The following is a 12,888-nucleotide window of genomic DNA, read 5'->3' on the forward strand; positions in this document are numbered from 1 at the left end:
CTTGTCTGGTATGTCATACTTTTTTTTCTTGGTACCCAAACTTAGGCTCTGAGCTGAAATGATAAAATGTGTAGACACACAGTTACAAATGGTAAGGCATGCATCAACCATGGGTCATCCAGAAGGGGAGGCCACTTCAAATATGACAGCACCAAAAGGCACAAGGGAAAGCCCAGCTAGAAATGATGCCAAGATCACGTGTCCACATGGTGACTTTGGAAAGCGATTGCATCCACACATGTAGAACGGTTATACAGAGGATGGTTCCTTTGGGGTAAAAAGATATTTAAAAGAAATTTAATCAGACTCTTTCTCCCATCTCCACTGCAAGCTAAAATAGGTGATTTCAGCAGGAGGTCACCAACCCAAGTTCCCAAAAATGTATTATGTGCCTAACCAAAACTAAAAACAAGAACAGGACAAATAGGAAAGTATGAAGAGGTAAGTATTGCCCAGGACAAAGTGGAACATCTAATCAAGGGTTGGGGAAGAGGAGGAGGCCCTGTTACATTTCTTCTTCTGCCCAAAAGATATAAGTCCCAAGGCATACAAAGGCTGATGTTTGATGGCTCCCTCCCTGTTGACTGCCCATAGAAATCCTCAGCCCCAAAGAACTGATTTTAGTCTGCCCTGGCCATTAGGGTAACTCATTCCTCATGTAGTTTCTAAGCAGGATGACCACTCATGCCCAGCTAGGTTCTCAGGAGGACAAGATTCACTAGCCACCAAGCATTCATTTCCTTTTTTCCACCGAGTCCTCTGACCAAATGGTGATTTGGAGGACAATCCTCTCACCCTGCCACTTGCCTTCCCCAAATGGGCTTTCTGTTTCTGTCATTCCAAAAGGAACGCTGCCTCCCCAGGTGTGGGGCAGCAGTTTTGGCATTCCAGTGGATTTACAATTCTTTTGACTGATTCCTTCTTATGATTTCTTGTAGTATAATAAAGAAAGACGAATGGACATTGTTATCTCTGTAGCTCTGTAGCTCTGTAGTTAATGATATTCTGCTTAGACTGAAATAAAGCACAGTCCAGTGGGAATTTGCCCGGATGGTTCATGTTTGAGTCTCTTATTTACAGGGTTTTTTTCTGGGGGGGGGTCATCCTCAACCTGTTGCAGCCATTGACATGTAGGTAAGAACATATTCTTTAATTTTACTGGGGAAATGCAGCTATGAACCCAAATGGCCACATCTTGGCCTCCAATACTTCCCCAAAAGGCTGTGATGTAATAACAGCCTGAAAGGCTCAAGTCTATTGTTGAGGTACACACTTTTAGAACCTAATGTTAAGTGTTCTTATGCTAACTGAAGCACTTCCCTTGCATTAGAGCATAACCCAGAGGTGGTATGGTCAGGTGTCTGTGGACATTAAGTGCCCTAGTAAAACAGCTAGGCTTACCCAAGATATTTTCCAGCCTGAGGAAAGGACCAAAATGGCACACGCACATGTCAATTCCGGCTGGCAAAAAAAACAGCTGGGAAAAGTGACTTTTCTAGATGATACTTCAGAATCTCTCAGACTTTTCCAAGTTCTAGGAAAGCACACATGCACACACACAAACTCAACTCCCAGTTGAAAACGGGGTGTCTTTCACTAAACCTGATTGCACAAGGCTAGTTTGAGAGAACAGGACAAGCTGTAGGACAAGCTATAGGACATACTCAGAGAACAGGACAAGCTATAGGACAAGAATAGGACAAATTATATGACATACTCAGCTCATACTCACCTCCAGCAATGGTGGCCTGAGAGCTCCCATGTCACTGGGACAATGAATCAGTTCCAGGATTTAGATTTCTGCAAGGGAGCTATCCAAGGTGCTCCAATTAGAATCATAGAGTTGGAAGAGACCGCAATGCCATCCAGTCCAACCTCCTGCCATGCAGGAACACAGAATCAAAGCACCCCTGACAGATGGCCATCCAGCCTCTGTTTAAAAGCCTCCAAAGAAGGAGACTCCACCACTCTCTGAGGCAGCATATTTCATTGTCCAACAGCTCTTACTCTCAGGAAGTTCTTCCTACTGTTGAACTGGAATCACTTTTTTTTCTAGTTTGAACCCATTGCTCCAGGTCCTAGTCTCCGGGGCAGCACAAAACAAGCGGGCTCCCTCCTCAATACGACATTAAGGATATTTAAACTGGGCTATCATATCACCTCTTAACCTTCTCTTCTCCAGGCTAAACATGCCCAGCTCCTTAAATCACTCCTCATAGGGCATGGTTTCTGGACCCTTCACTATTTTAGTCACCCTCCTTTGGACACACTCCAGACTCTCATGGGAAGGGCATATTTTTGACAGCTTATGGTCAGTCTTCTCCAACCTGGTAGATTGTACAGATTTTTGGACTACACCTCCCATCAGCCCCAGATATCAAGGTTATGGAGAAGAGCTGAAACTTGTATTTCTTCCTACCTGTAGCTCCCAGGAAGCTGCCTTAGCCTGAGTTAAGCTATCCCTCCATCTAGGTCAGTGTGATCTATTCCAGTCAGAGGCAGTCTGCAAGCATCCTCCAACCAACCGATGGGCCTTCCTTCCCCTCCCAAGCAGACATTAGGCTTAGAAATTGGGAGTCATCAATAGGAAAGGGTTACTGTCATGCAGCATAAAGTGGGGACAGTTGTCCAGGGTTCCAGAGACAGATCTTTGCCAAACTCAACCTGGAGATGCCAGGGATTAATCCAGGGACATGTCATCTCCTATTGAATAATGCATGGCCTCTGGTTTGATGATTCAGAGGTAGGAGTTCAAATCAAGCAAACAGAGACCACAAACCCAAAATACACACCTGCCAGACATTTGGGCAGGTATCTGTTGGGGGTGTGAGCACACTCCCAGAGCCTCTCCATTGAGCATGCAGGCTGGAGGGGATTCTAAGAGTGAGATGAGTAGTCTGTAGTTTCCCCATGTTTTATCCCTGACATATTACAACCCTTTCCAAATACAATGGAAGCAAATTCATCCTAGTTACGAGACTGCTGATTTTTTTTCCAGCAGGCTGCTTTTCTTTTTCTCTTTTTGCAGTTTGTCTATTGACTCTTGTAATGGTAGCAATAGCACTGCCCATCTCACCATTAGCAATTTGCAGGTTATCATTTAACTGTAGTTAAATAACTATTGGCAGAAGAACCTTTGAAAGCAGTTATGTTTATGCCTAGCACATTAGGCAGATACTTCCTTGATGATGGGAGGAAAAACCCACACTTAAGTATCTTGAGCTGGTTCCAAAAAAGGGTACATCCAGGCAGGTTTTCTGCAGTGTCACTCCATCATCAGAGTGCAGCTGCAAGCAGCAGAGAATGAGGCAATACTGCAGGCAAAGTACCACCTGCCATTTCAAGGGAGGTCTAAGACATTTTATTCCCTGAGACAGAGCATCCTAGTATCCCTTCAAGTCAAAGTGTACCAGAGGTGGGGGAAGTAAGGCCTGCAACCCACATGTGGCCCCCAGAGTTGTTCATTTTTGGCTTCCAGGATTCAAACTTTTTGTCCCAAAATGCCCTCCAGGAGTTGTGGGTGCAATTTTAGGTCCAGAAGAGGACTTTCAGTCCTATGGTAAAAGAAAAAAAACTTTATTTTTGGGCCTAAAACACCTGGAAGAGGAGCAAGAATTTGGGGGAAATGACTCCCCTGTCATCTAGAGGATATTTAGGGGCAAACAAATGAGTGTTTTTTGTGGAGGGTACAACTCTTCAAAGTCTCTGGACCAATCCTCAACAGTTTCCCACTCCTAATATCCTGTATCCACAGCTAGCCAAATCATAATTGCACACCAAACAAAAATTATTACATGTCATTCACCTGCCTCCCAGCAGTACTAAAAGTACTAGCAAATTAAATGACCAACATTTCACTGCCTTTGCATAACACGTAAAAGCAAAGCTTGGAAAAGTTATATTTTGGACTTGGGTTTCTAGGAACTATTGTCCAGCAACTTTTCCAAACTCTGTCTAAAATCTGCTTGCTGAGACAGTTGGCTCACCCCACAAAGCAGCAGGGCTAGCCCAGTGGTCCTTTTAAAAACAATTGTGCAACATGTGACTGAGATGTCAAAAGCACTCATTCCATGAGAATGGAGACTGAATGACAGTGGCCCTGACAGCCACAGCGGCTCACTCAGCAATATGAAAAACACAACACTGACCTTGTATGTGCACACAATTTATGCACACATAAACATACATACACACACACAAATAAGTCTGTGCAGATGCACAAGAGCTTTTTTAAACAGAATTTTAATAAGCTAAAACCATTTGCTCACACCCTCTCATTTTTGTGGGTTTCCCCCCTTTTTTGTTTTTTGCTTGCTTTTGTTGTTGAAAATTTCATCACTGTAAACGCAGGAGTGCAACGTCAGCTATCCCAACTGTTCACCAGAAAAGGGTCCAAGTCCACCCCGTTGGAGCGTCTCTAATATATTCTACATACAAGCCAGCAGGAGCTTCTGCCAGCCCTCTGGAGGCACTCCCACAGACCTCGGCCACTCAGAAGTGATGCTGGTTGCCCATTTGCTCCCCCCAACCCCTTGGGTCTTGGTCTTCATCCAGCCAGTGTTATCATTGCTTTGTGTGTAGCCTCCGATGCCTGGCTCATTCTGCCCAGGGTGGGGGACAGGGACAATGCTGGCACATGTTGCAATAAAGGGCATCCTCCAGCCCCTCAGTTTGTATAGACCTGAGTGCCAATCACACGCATGATCTCCTTCTGGATTTTGGGGTCCTGAGTATTGATGTTGGCATCTCCAACTTGGCCATCTTCATACCTGTGAAGAAGAAAGAACCCATTTTAGATCAGGCTAAGAGGCATAATGGCAATACTTTCTGCAAGCATCAAATACTGGATGGATGGATGGATGGATGGATGGATGGATGGTGACAGATTTGATTCGCATCCCACCCTTTCCCCTCAAAACTGGGACTCAAGGTGACTCACAACAAAAATATATAAAAACAGAGCCTGTTCTAATATGAAAACACAAACACAAAACTGAATTAAAAGTCATTTTAAAAGCACATCTATTTTGAAAAGTACTTCACACCTTGTAAAAAAAAGTCCCCATCTCAGCAGCCAGTCATCTGCTAAAAGCCTGACTTCCATCCAAGGGAGAGTGAGTTGCTCACATGGCAGATGCTACAGGGTAGCAGTAGTTGCTTCCTGGCTGTGCTTCCTGGTGTGGGGATGGATGTGGATGTGTGGGTGTGTGTTGTGTGCCTTCAAGTACTTTCCAATTTTTCTGGCAACCTTAAGGTGTATGGGGTTTCCTTGGCAAAATCTGTTCAGAGGAGGTTTGCCATTGCTTTTCTTTGCGGCTGAGAGCATGTGACTTGCCTAAAGTCATCCAGTGGTTTTCATGCATGAGCTGGGAATCCCTGTTTTCCAGAGTTGTAGTCCAGCACTTAAACCACTATGCCTCATTGGCTCCTAATATTTTCCTCTATTGAAAAGTAGATCTGGCTTGTGTCCCTTCGACTATCCTATTATATCATATGAGGTGGAAGGCTTGATGCCATCAGCAACACAAGATTCAACTGTCAGCCAAGCCTGGATATTTATGCAAAATAGTAAGGGTATGTCATCTTATCTGCCACAGGAAACAAAAATGTCATGGAATGGCTATGGCTAGGAAGCACTAGGATGAGGAACCTTTTGTATTAGGCCTTGCTTGTGCACACTGCCAATACATGTAGTTGGCCACTGTGCAAACAGAATACTGGACAAGATAGGTCTTTAGTCAGATCCAGCACAGCTCTTCTTAAATTAAAATTGCCTTCTTTCTGCAAACTTTTCAAGCTGGGTACTGTCCATGATATTGATTGGTTCCATCCACAAACAGAATAGCACCACTTCCCCATCCAAGACATTCAGTTACTCACACAAAGAAAAAGCGGGTGCAGACATGGTCCGATACAGGGCAAACCCAGATGTTGCCATGCTTCTGGAGATCTTTTGATGTGATCACTGCAAATGAAGGAAGGGTCAGTCAGCAATGTGGAAGGATGGCTGGTTATGGCCGGGTATTTTTGGAATCAGGGACCCAACAGATGGGACCCTGCACTCCAAAGAAAACATCTCACAAAAGATAGTCAAATGGTGCAACTCAAAGAGTTGGGAAATCAACCTCATTCACCCAGAAACACCAGTGGGCCAGGATGCTTTGTTGTCTCAAAGGCCATTTGTCATCCTTGCTATATGAAACTCTCATATTCCATGAAGTATATTTCTGAATCTCAAACTTTGAGAGCAAATCACAGATGTTTCAGTTTTCTCTTAATTTTAGGTTTCTTTGAAGCATCCAGCTGTCCTCTGTTGGAAGTGAACTGCTGAACTAACTGGACATTTGGTTCGATCAGACAAGGCTGGCATTATAGTTCTATACCTTCCCCAAAAACACCATTCTTAAACATAGTATTTGCATGAATATAGTAGCCAAACCCTGGACTCAAGTGGAGTCTGACAGAAGACACCTAAGGGGAAAACTTTAGTAACGAGGGGGCGACTTTAAGGGGAAGATATCCATGCTTCCTTCTGTCACTTACCTTCACAAAGTGCGATGCAATTCAAATTCCGACTTTGCAAGAACCTGGACTGGATGGATCGAGTCTGCAAGCAAATCAGAGAAACAAGAATCATATTCCCTTTCTGTGAGTCCAAGTAGCTGTTGTCAACCTGGCAGCCAATCCAAGGACTACAATTCTCATCTTCCCCAGAGAGCTGTCTGGGGGCAGTGAGAGTTCCAGTCCAATATATCCAGAGGGCTTAAGGTTGGGGAAAGCTAGGTTAGTGCACCATCATCTGAATCTATAACAAGAACACTGTTTGGAATAGACAGAACCAGCCAATTATGAGACTCTGGGCAGAATGCAGAAAAAGCAGAGTGCAAGGTAAGCCATGCCTTGGTCCCATTGCTCCTTAGAAGAAACAGTAATGGATTTACACAATTGTTCCAAATATGCCACAGTCAACCAGAACACACAAAACCATTTACCAACCAGTTGCTTCCTACAGATGTTAACTATGCTCCTGCTTACCTGAATTTCTGACTGAGTGGATGCATGAGGCCCACAGCAAAATGATAAACTGCCCTACATCAAATCAAATTATTGATCCCTCTAACTCAGCACTGTCCACATTACTATTTATTGGAATTATATCCTGCCTTTCTCCCAAAATAGGATTCAAGTCAGCATAGAATAATTTTTAAAATGCAGCAATTAAAAACACATAGCGTTACCTGGGGAATAGTGTTCATTCGGTTATACCTCTGCACCAGCTCATCCTTTGAAGGCATCCTGTGCTGCCCTTTCCCCATCCCTGCATTGACAATAAAGAGAGTAAGAAAAGTGGAGGCAGTATACTGGGCCAAGCCAATGCTGTAGCTTAAAAGTAAGGTGTTCTACCACTCTGCAATGTGACGTTTTATGGTGGAGGGTGCAGAGGAGGAGCAACAAGGGGGAAAATACAACCAGTGAGCTCTCTGCAAGAAGCAACGTGGAAAGAGCCATTCAGGGCAAGACAAAAACTACCTTCTTCCAGTTCTTAGACCTGTGGCAAAATTTTGCAATGGCAGTGACTCAATTTGGGTATGGATATATGGAATCTGTCTCCCACAAACACACATCAGAGTTTTATCAGACCCAGCTGAAAAGGGCTCCTCCTCCCCCAGTTTACAGAAGAAGGGAAAAAATCATCATTAGAGACCTAACATATTCTATGATGGAGAGTGGCTGGCACCAATCCAGGTGTAAGACACACATCTTCTGATAAAACCAGGTCACCATTGCTAAAAACCCTCTGCTGGTTGATTTGGGGCCATCTCCCCTTCTTCTCAGTCTGGGCTACATTACAGGGTAGTTGTGGGGTAATATTGGAAGAGAGAACCATGAATGGTTTGAAAGAAGGATAGATTTTTCTTTTCAAAAAAAGGAATAAAGATGTTTCAAAAACACATGCATGATGGAGCATACTGTTAAGTTAAACATTTCCCTACCCCTTTAAAAGTGTCAGCAATGAAGTGGAGCACAGGGATGCGCAAGAAAATGTTCAGTGCAATGACATCAGCATGTTGCAACCATTTTTAAAAAACAAGATGATGCAGGAGAATTTTGAATCCATAGCAGCTCTGCCCACTAAAATATCTGATTAGCCCTTAATCTAAATGTTCTGTTTTCATCTTTGCCAGCCCTACTTAATAATAATAATAATAATAATAATAATAATAATAATAAATGATTTATTTATAGCCCGCTCAGTCACAATGAATCCAGACAGGTTACAGCAATAAAAATACATAAATATAAAATACATAAAAATTAAAATTAAAAAAATACTGTATGTATTGCTATATGTATAAGGCAAAGGAAGGGGAGAGCCAGGTCAGCTCCGTGGAGGAAAGATGGGATATAAACGTAACTCATACAAGAATAATCCCTCTCTGTGAAGACTCAGAGGTTGGTCTGACTGCACACATCCAATACACAGAGGTTAGACCCAAGGCACAATCTTAGGGTGAATGTTGCTAGCTAGAGTTTCAATGATCTGAACTGGTGCAGAAATGAGTGACTGACTACATGCATCCACTTCTTTCTGTCTGGTCTGATTCTTATTCATTCAGAAACCTTTTTGGATAAGAGAGACTCAGATTTAATAAATGGACAAATCAGGAAATCTTGGACTGCTATCATGACAGCTGAACACAAGAAATGAGTGCAATCGAGTAATGAAAATGGGGTAGCTCTGGAATACAGTGGGCCCTTGGTATCCACTGAGGTTTGGTTCCAGGACCCCCCCCCCCCCTCCTGTGGATACCAAAATCTTTGGAGCCTGAAGTTCCATTAAATACAATGACATAGTAAAATGGTGTCCCTAATATAAAATGTGAAAATCAAGCTTTGCTTTTTGAAATGTATACATTTTTAAAATATTTTCAAGACATGGATACTTGTATCTGCAGATAAAAAAAAATCCATGGATATGGAGGACTGACTTGGGTACTCTGGAGCCACATTTTGCAGAGCAAAGAAGGGCTTGCATATTCCCAGGAGCTCTTTGGGGAAAGGATAGTACAGACATATGAATAAAAAAAGCAATAACTCCCATATCCTGGTAAGAAAGGAAAACAGCAAGAGAGCTGGAGATGGCAAGATTTTTTGAAGTTTCGTGACCAAGGTGGGGAACCTGTGGCCCTCTGGATGTTGCAGTACTACAACTCTCATTATCCTTTGCCCACTATTTATGCTGGCTACAACGGACTGGAAGGTGTAATCCCGAAACCTCCAGATGGTCACAGGTTCACCATCTCTGAGCTCCATTTGCAATTAATCTGTCCCAGCAGATAAGTAAAGGTCCCTCTCATTGGCTCTTACATCCTTCAATCTACTCCAGGAAGATGAGATTTCTATCCATTCCCTATAGCTCAACTGCCTACTCTGATATGTTCCTTTTGAACATTGAATGAATCTCATAGGACTGTTGTGAAAAGGATAAAATGAATAGCAAGGGAGGCCTTGCATATTCCCCATAACTCTTTGTGGAAATAATAATACAGAAGTATGAATAAGCAAATATAATAATGATAATCATTAGTGGCCGAGGGCTTCCCTATCAGTGGGACAATAAATTTGCTCCCAGGCTTTAGTTCTAATGTTAAAAAGGCCATCCAAACCACTGAACCCATTTTGAGGATGGGTTCAGCACCTTGCACAGGCCTTTGCATGTTCAGATTAAAACCCAGAGCAGATTCACCACTGACATGTAAGCCACCAGCTGCCAGGGATAAATGAGTGGGAGTCAGAGACTCATGGAAATTCTTAGACTGACAAGGGCCATGATCAGAAGACACCACCTTATCTAATAGCCTCCTTCCATCTTGTGCCAAACTGTCTCTAGGTTATCTGACACTTCCATGACGCTTTGCAGATGTGGCAGTCACTTCCATCTCCATCACTGCCATAGCTTTGCATCAGCAATTCAAAGATATAGCTGTGTCAGTCTGTAGAATCAGTATGTAGAGAGATCTTGTAGCATCTTTGAGACTGACTGAAAGAAAGAAGTTGGCAGCATGAGCTTTCTTTGGAGTTTATCAGACAAGGGAAATTGGAGGTATAATCCAATGGCAATCTGAATGCAATCATGGGGTTTAACGTTATTGCGTGATAGACTACCACACACAATTTTGGGCAATGGGAAGTCAGTCCGAACGCAATCATGGGGTTTCACGGTATTGTGTGAGTTGATAACACGCAATTTCGGGCAATGGCAAGCTATTTTTTGGGCAATGGGAACTAAGTCAGTTCAAACTCAATTTGAATTCATGTAAATTTGCTGAACTAGCAAATTCACATGAATACGTTCTGGCCCCACTTTCTTTTCATTCAAAATTAAGAGATAAACTTCACCGACCTCAGTCTGCTTCCTCAGTGCATTCCTAAAAGCATCTGAGGAAGGAGACTGAAGTCCACGAAAGCTCATGCTGCAACTTCTTTCTTTCAGTTATTCTCACTGGTGCTACAAGATCTCTTTGCATCAGCAAGGCAACTATCAGATCCAGAGGACTATACTCTCTGTCTCAGCACTTGTGGTCAACAAAATCCACTCTCATCACTATCACTTCATAAAACACAGGCACCTCCGAATCAGCTAGTGCAGTTGTTTAAAAAGTGATATTGAATCCCCCCCCCCACAAACACACACACCCCTAAACCAGCAACTGGCACAAGCAGAATTTCTCTCACCAAAATCCAACCAACATCATAAAACAGAATCTCTAACCAGTCAGCAGAAGGAGAACAGGAAGCCACCCTAGACAAAGACTTTGAGCTGGCGCTACTAAGAGATGGAATGAGGCAGTCGCCTCAGGCAGTATGTGCTGAGATAAAGGACTGAATGAAGTGGAGCATGGAGATGAAAAAGAAAATATTGGATGTAATAACGTCACCATGTTACACAACCATTTTTTTAAAAAGATGATGCAGGAGAATTTTGAATCCATAGCTGCTGTGTCCCTAAAATATCAGATTAGACCTTAATCTAAATGTTCCATTTTCATCTTTGCCTGACCTACCTCACAGGGTTGTTATAGGTATAAAACAGAGGAAAGGGAGAGCCATGTCAGCTCCTTGGAGGAAAGATGGGATATAGATGTAACTCATACATTACATTAATAATTCCTCTCTGTGTAAACTCAGATGCTAGTCTGACTGTGGACGCTCAATACATAGAGGTTAGGTCCAAGGCACGGTCTAAGGGTGAATGTGTGAATGTTGCTAGTTAGAGTTCCAGTGATCTGAATTCTAAGCTTAGTGCAGAAATCCGTAGTGTTCTATACTTCACTCACACAAGCTACTAAATGTCTGATCAGCTTGTATGGAACAGAATCTTGTTTGTTTGTTGGATTTATGGCCAACTATCTTTCAGGATGGGATCCACGGTGGCTTCAGGAAGTTTTTAAAAAGATTAAATTAAAATCCCATTTTACAAAAATTCAAGAAGAATTAAATAACCATATATTAATACCATGATGAAAACAGCTAAAACACATTTCAAACATAATTACAATTAACAGATGAAATCTAAAATAAAATAAAATACAACACACCACTTTGCCATACTGCATCTGTTCATATGCCTTGTAGTGGCCTTCCATTTATGACAATTCCATGAATTTCATAGAGTTTTCTTAGGCAAGGAATACTCAGAGGTGGTTTGGCCAGTTCCTTCCTCTGAAATACAGCCTACAGCACCTGGCATTCATTGGTGGTCTCCCATCCTAACCAGGAATGACCCTCCTTAGCTTCCAAGTTCAGACAGGATCTGGTGCCTTTAGGGTATTTAAGCATTCTGGTGACATAATTTACAACTCAAAGGCCTGGATGAATAGAAAGGTCTTCACCTGCCAACAAGAGAGCTAGGCCAGTTATTGCTTGCTCTGGAAAAAAAGCTTTTCTTCTGCACTGCTGCCTAAAATTCATTGATTGAACCTGGGACCTCTAGCACACAAAACATCCCTGCAGATCAAATCCTAAATTAGATACCATTAAGTTTATCGCACAGGAACAGGTTTGGAACGGGCCTGTCACCGGAAGTTCCCATTCTGTCCCAGATGTGTTCCATAGGGGCCGAATTTCGGGAACGCTTCTATACAGTTCCCGAAAATCGGCCCCTGGGGAATGCATCCAGAATGAAATGGGAAGTTCTGGTGGCAGCAGAATTCTCCTGTGCGGTAAGATGCATTCTATGTTGCCTCCCGTTCCCATCCCACTCCCTTTCATAACGCAACAGGCCTGTTCCAGGGTGATAAACTTACATGTCTCTTCAAGAGAATCTTCCATCATTAAGGAATAGGAAATGCAACCAAAGCTTGAAACTATAGTATAATAATCTGCCTTCCGTTGGAAGCAAAGTTGAGGAACGCTACTTTGGAAACTACAAATTTCAGAATTCTGGCCAACGAAGGCAATTGCCATGCTGGCTAGCAGATTCTGGGAGCTGTAGTCCAGAAATAATTTTCCAGCTGTGACTCAGTGTGGGAGAAACAGGCACTCCTGTTTTGAATTCACATACCGTTTCTTCTCATGACCACATAACCCCAGTCCCAAACATTTCCAAGATGGCAGACAGTACAAACCAAACATACCTATGGCCCAAATCCCACCTCTCCCATGCAATGGATGAAAAGAATTACTATGTATGAAAGGAAGACCAGGTGTGCTTGCATCCCACCAGTTTGCTGAGAATGCATATCAACAAGCTGCACCCGCCATAGAATTTAGATGTACTGAGAGGAAAGTGAGACAGATCACTCTCACCATTTAACAAGCCTAGATGATCTGAATCCAGAAAGTTTGCAACGCTTTTGGATACACAGCAAGAACTGAGATAGACAC

At 42.9% G+C, this 12,888-nt stretch overlaps 2 protein-coding genes across 10 annotated transcripts in view; one reads left to right on the forward strand and one right to left on the reverse strand.

The window, feature by feature from the left end:
- Positions 1 to 12,888, forward strand: part of PATL2 (PAT1 homolog 2) — a 741,315-nt gene that overhangs the window by 311,290 nt on the left and 417,137 nt on the right. The window lies entirely within an intron of this gene.
- The window catches only part of PARP6 (poly(ADP-ribose) polymerase family member 6), a 34,206-nt gene continuing 25,556 nt past the window's right edge, over positions 4,239 to 12,888 (reverse strand). For 4 of the 5 annotated variants that reach the window (XM_042475650.1, XM_042475649.1, XM_042475648.1 and 1 more), the window contains exons 19-22: positions 7,239 to 7,318; positions 6,544 to 6,607; positions 5,881 to 5,965; positions 4,239 to 4,769 (exon numbers count right to left, since the gene is read on the reverse strand). In XM_042475650.1, coding sequence (XP_042331584.1) covers positions 4,667 to 4,769; positions 5,881 to 5,965; positions 6,544 to 6,607; positions 7,239 to 7,318 — 332 coding nt within the window. In that variant the 3' untranslated portion in view covers positions 4,239 to 4,666. Of the gene's footprint in view, positions 4,770 to 5,880; positions 5,966 to 6,543; positions 6,608 to 7,238; positions 7,319 to 12,888 lie in introns of those variants that run through there. The other variant, XR_006104672.1, reaches the window with a different exon arrangement.

Source organism: Sceloporus undulatus, chromosome 6, assembly GCF_019175285.1.
Source record: "Sceloporus undulatus isolate JIND9_A2432 ecotype Alabama chromosome 6, SceUnd_v1.1, whole genome shotgun sequence".
In the NCBI taxonomy this organism is placed as follows: Eukaryota; Metazoa; Chordata; class Lepidosauria; order Squamata; family Phrynosomatidae; genus Sceloporus; species Sceloporus undulatus.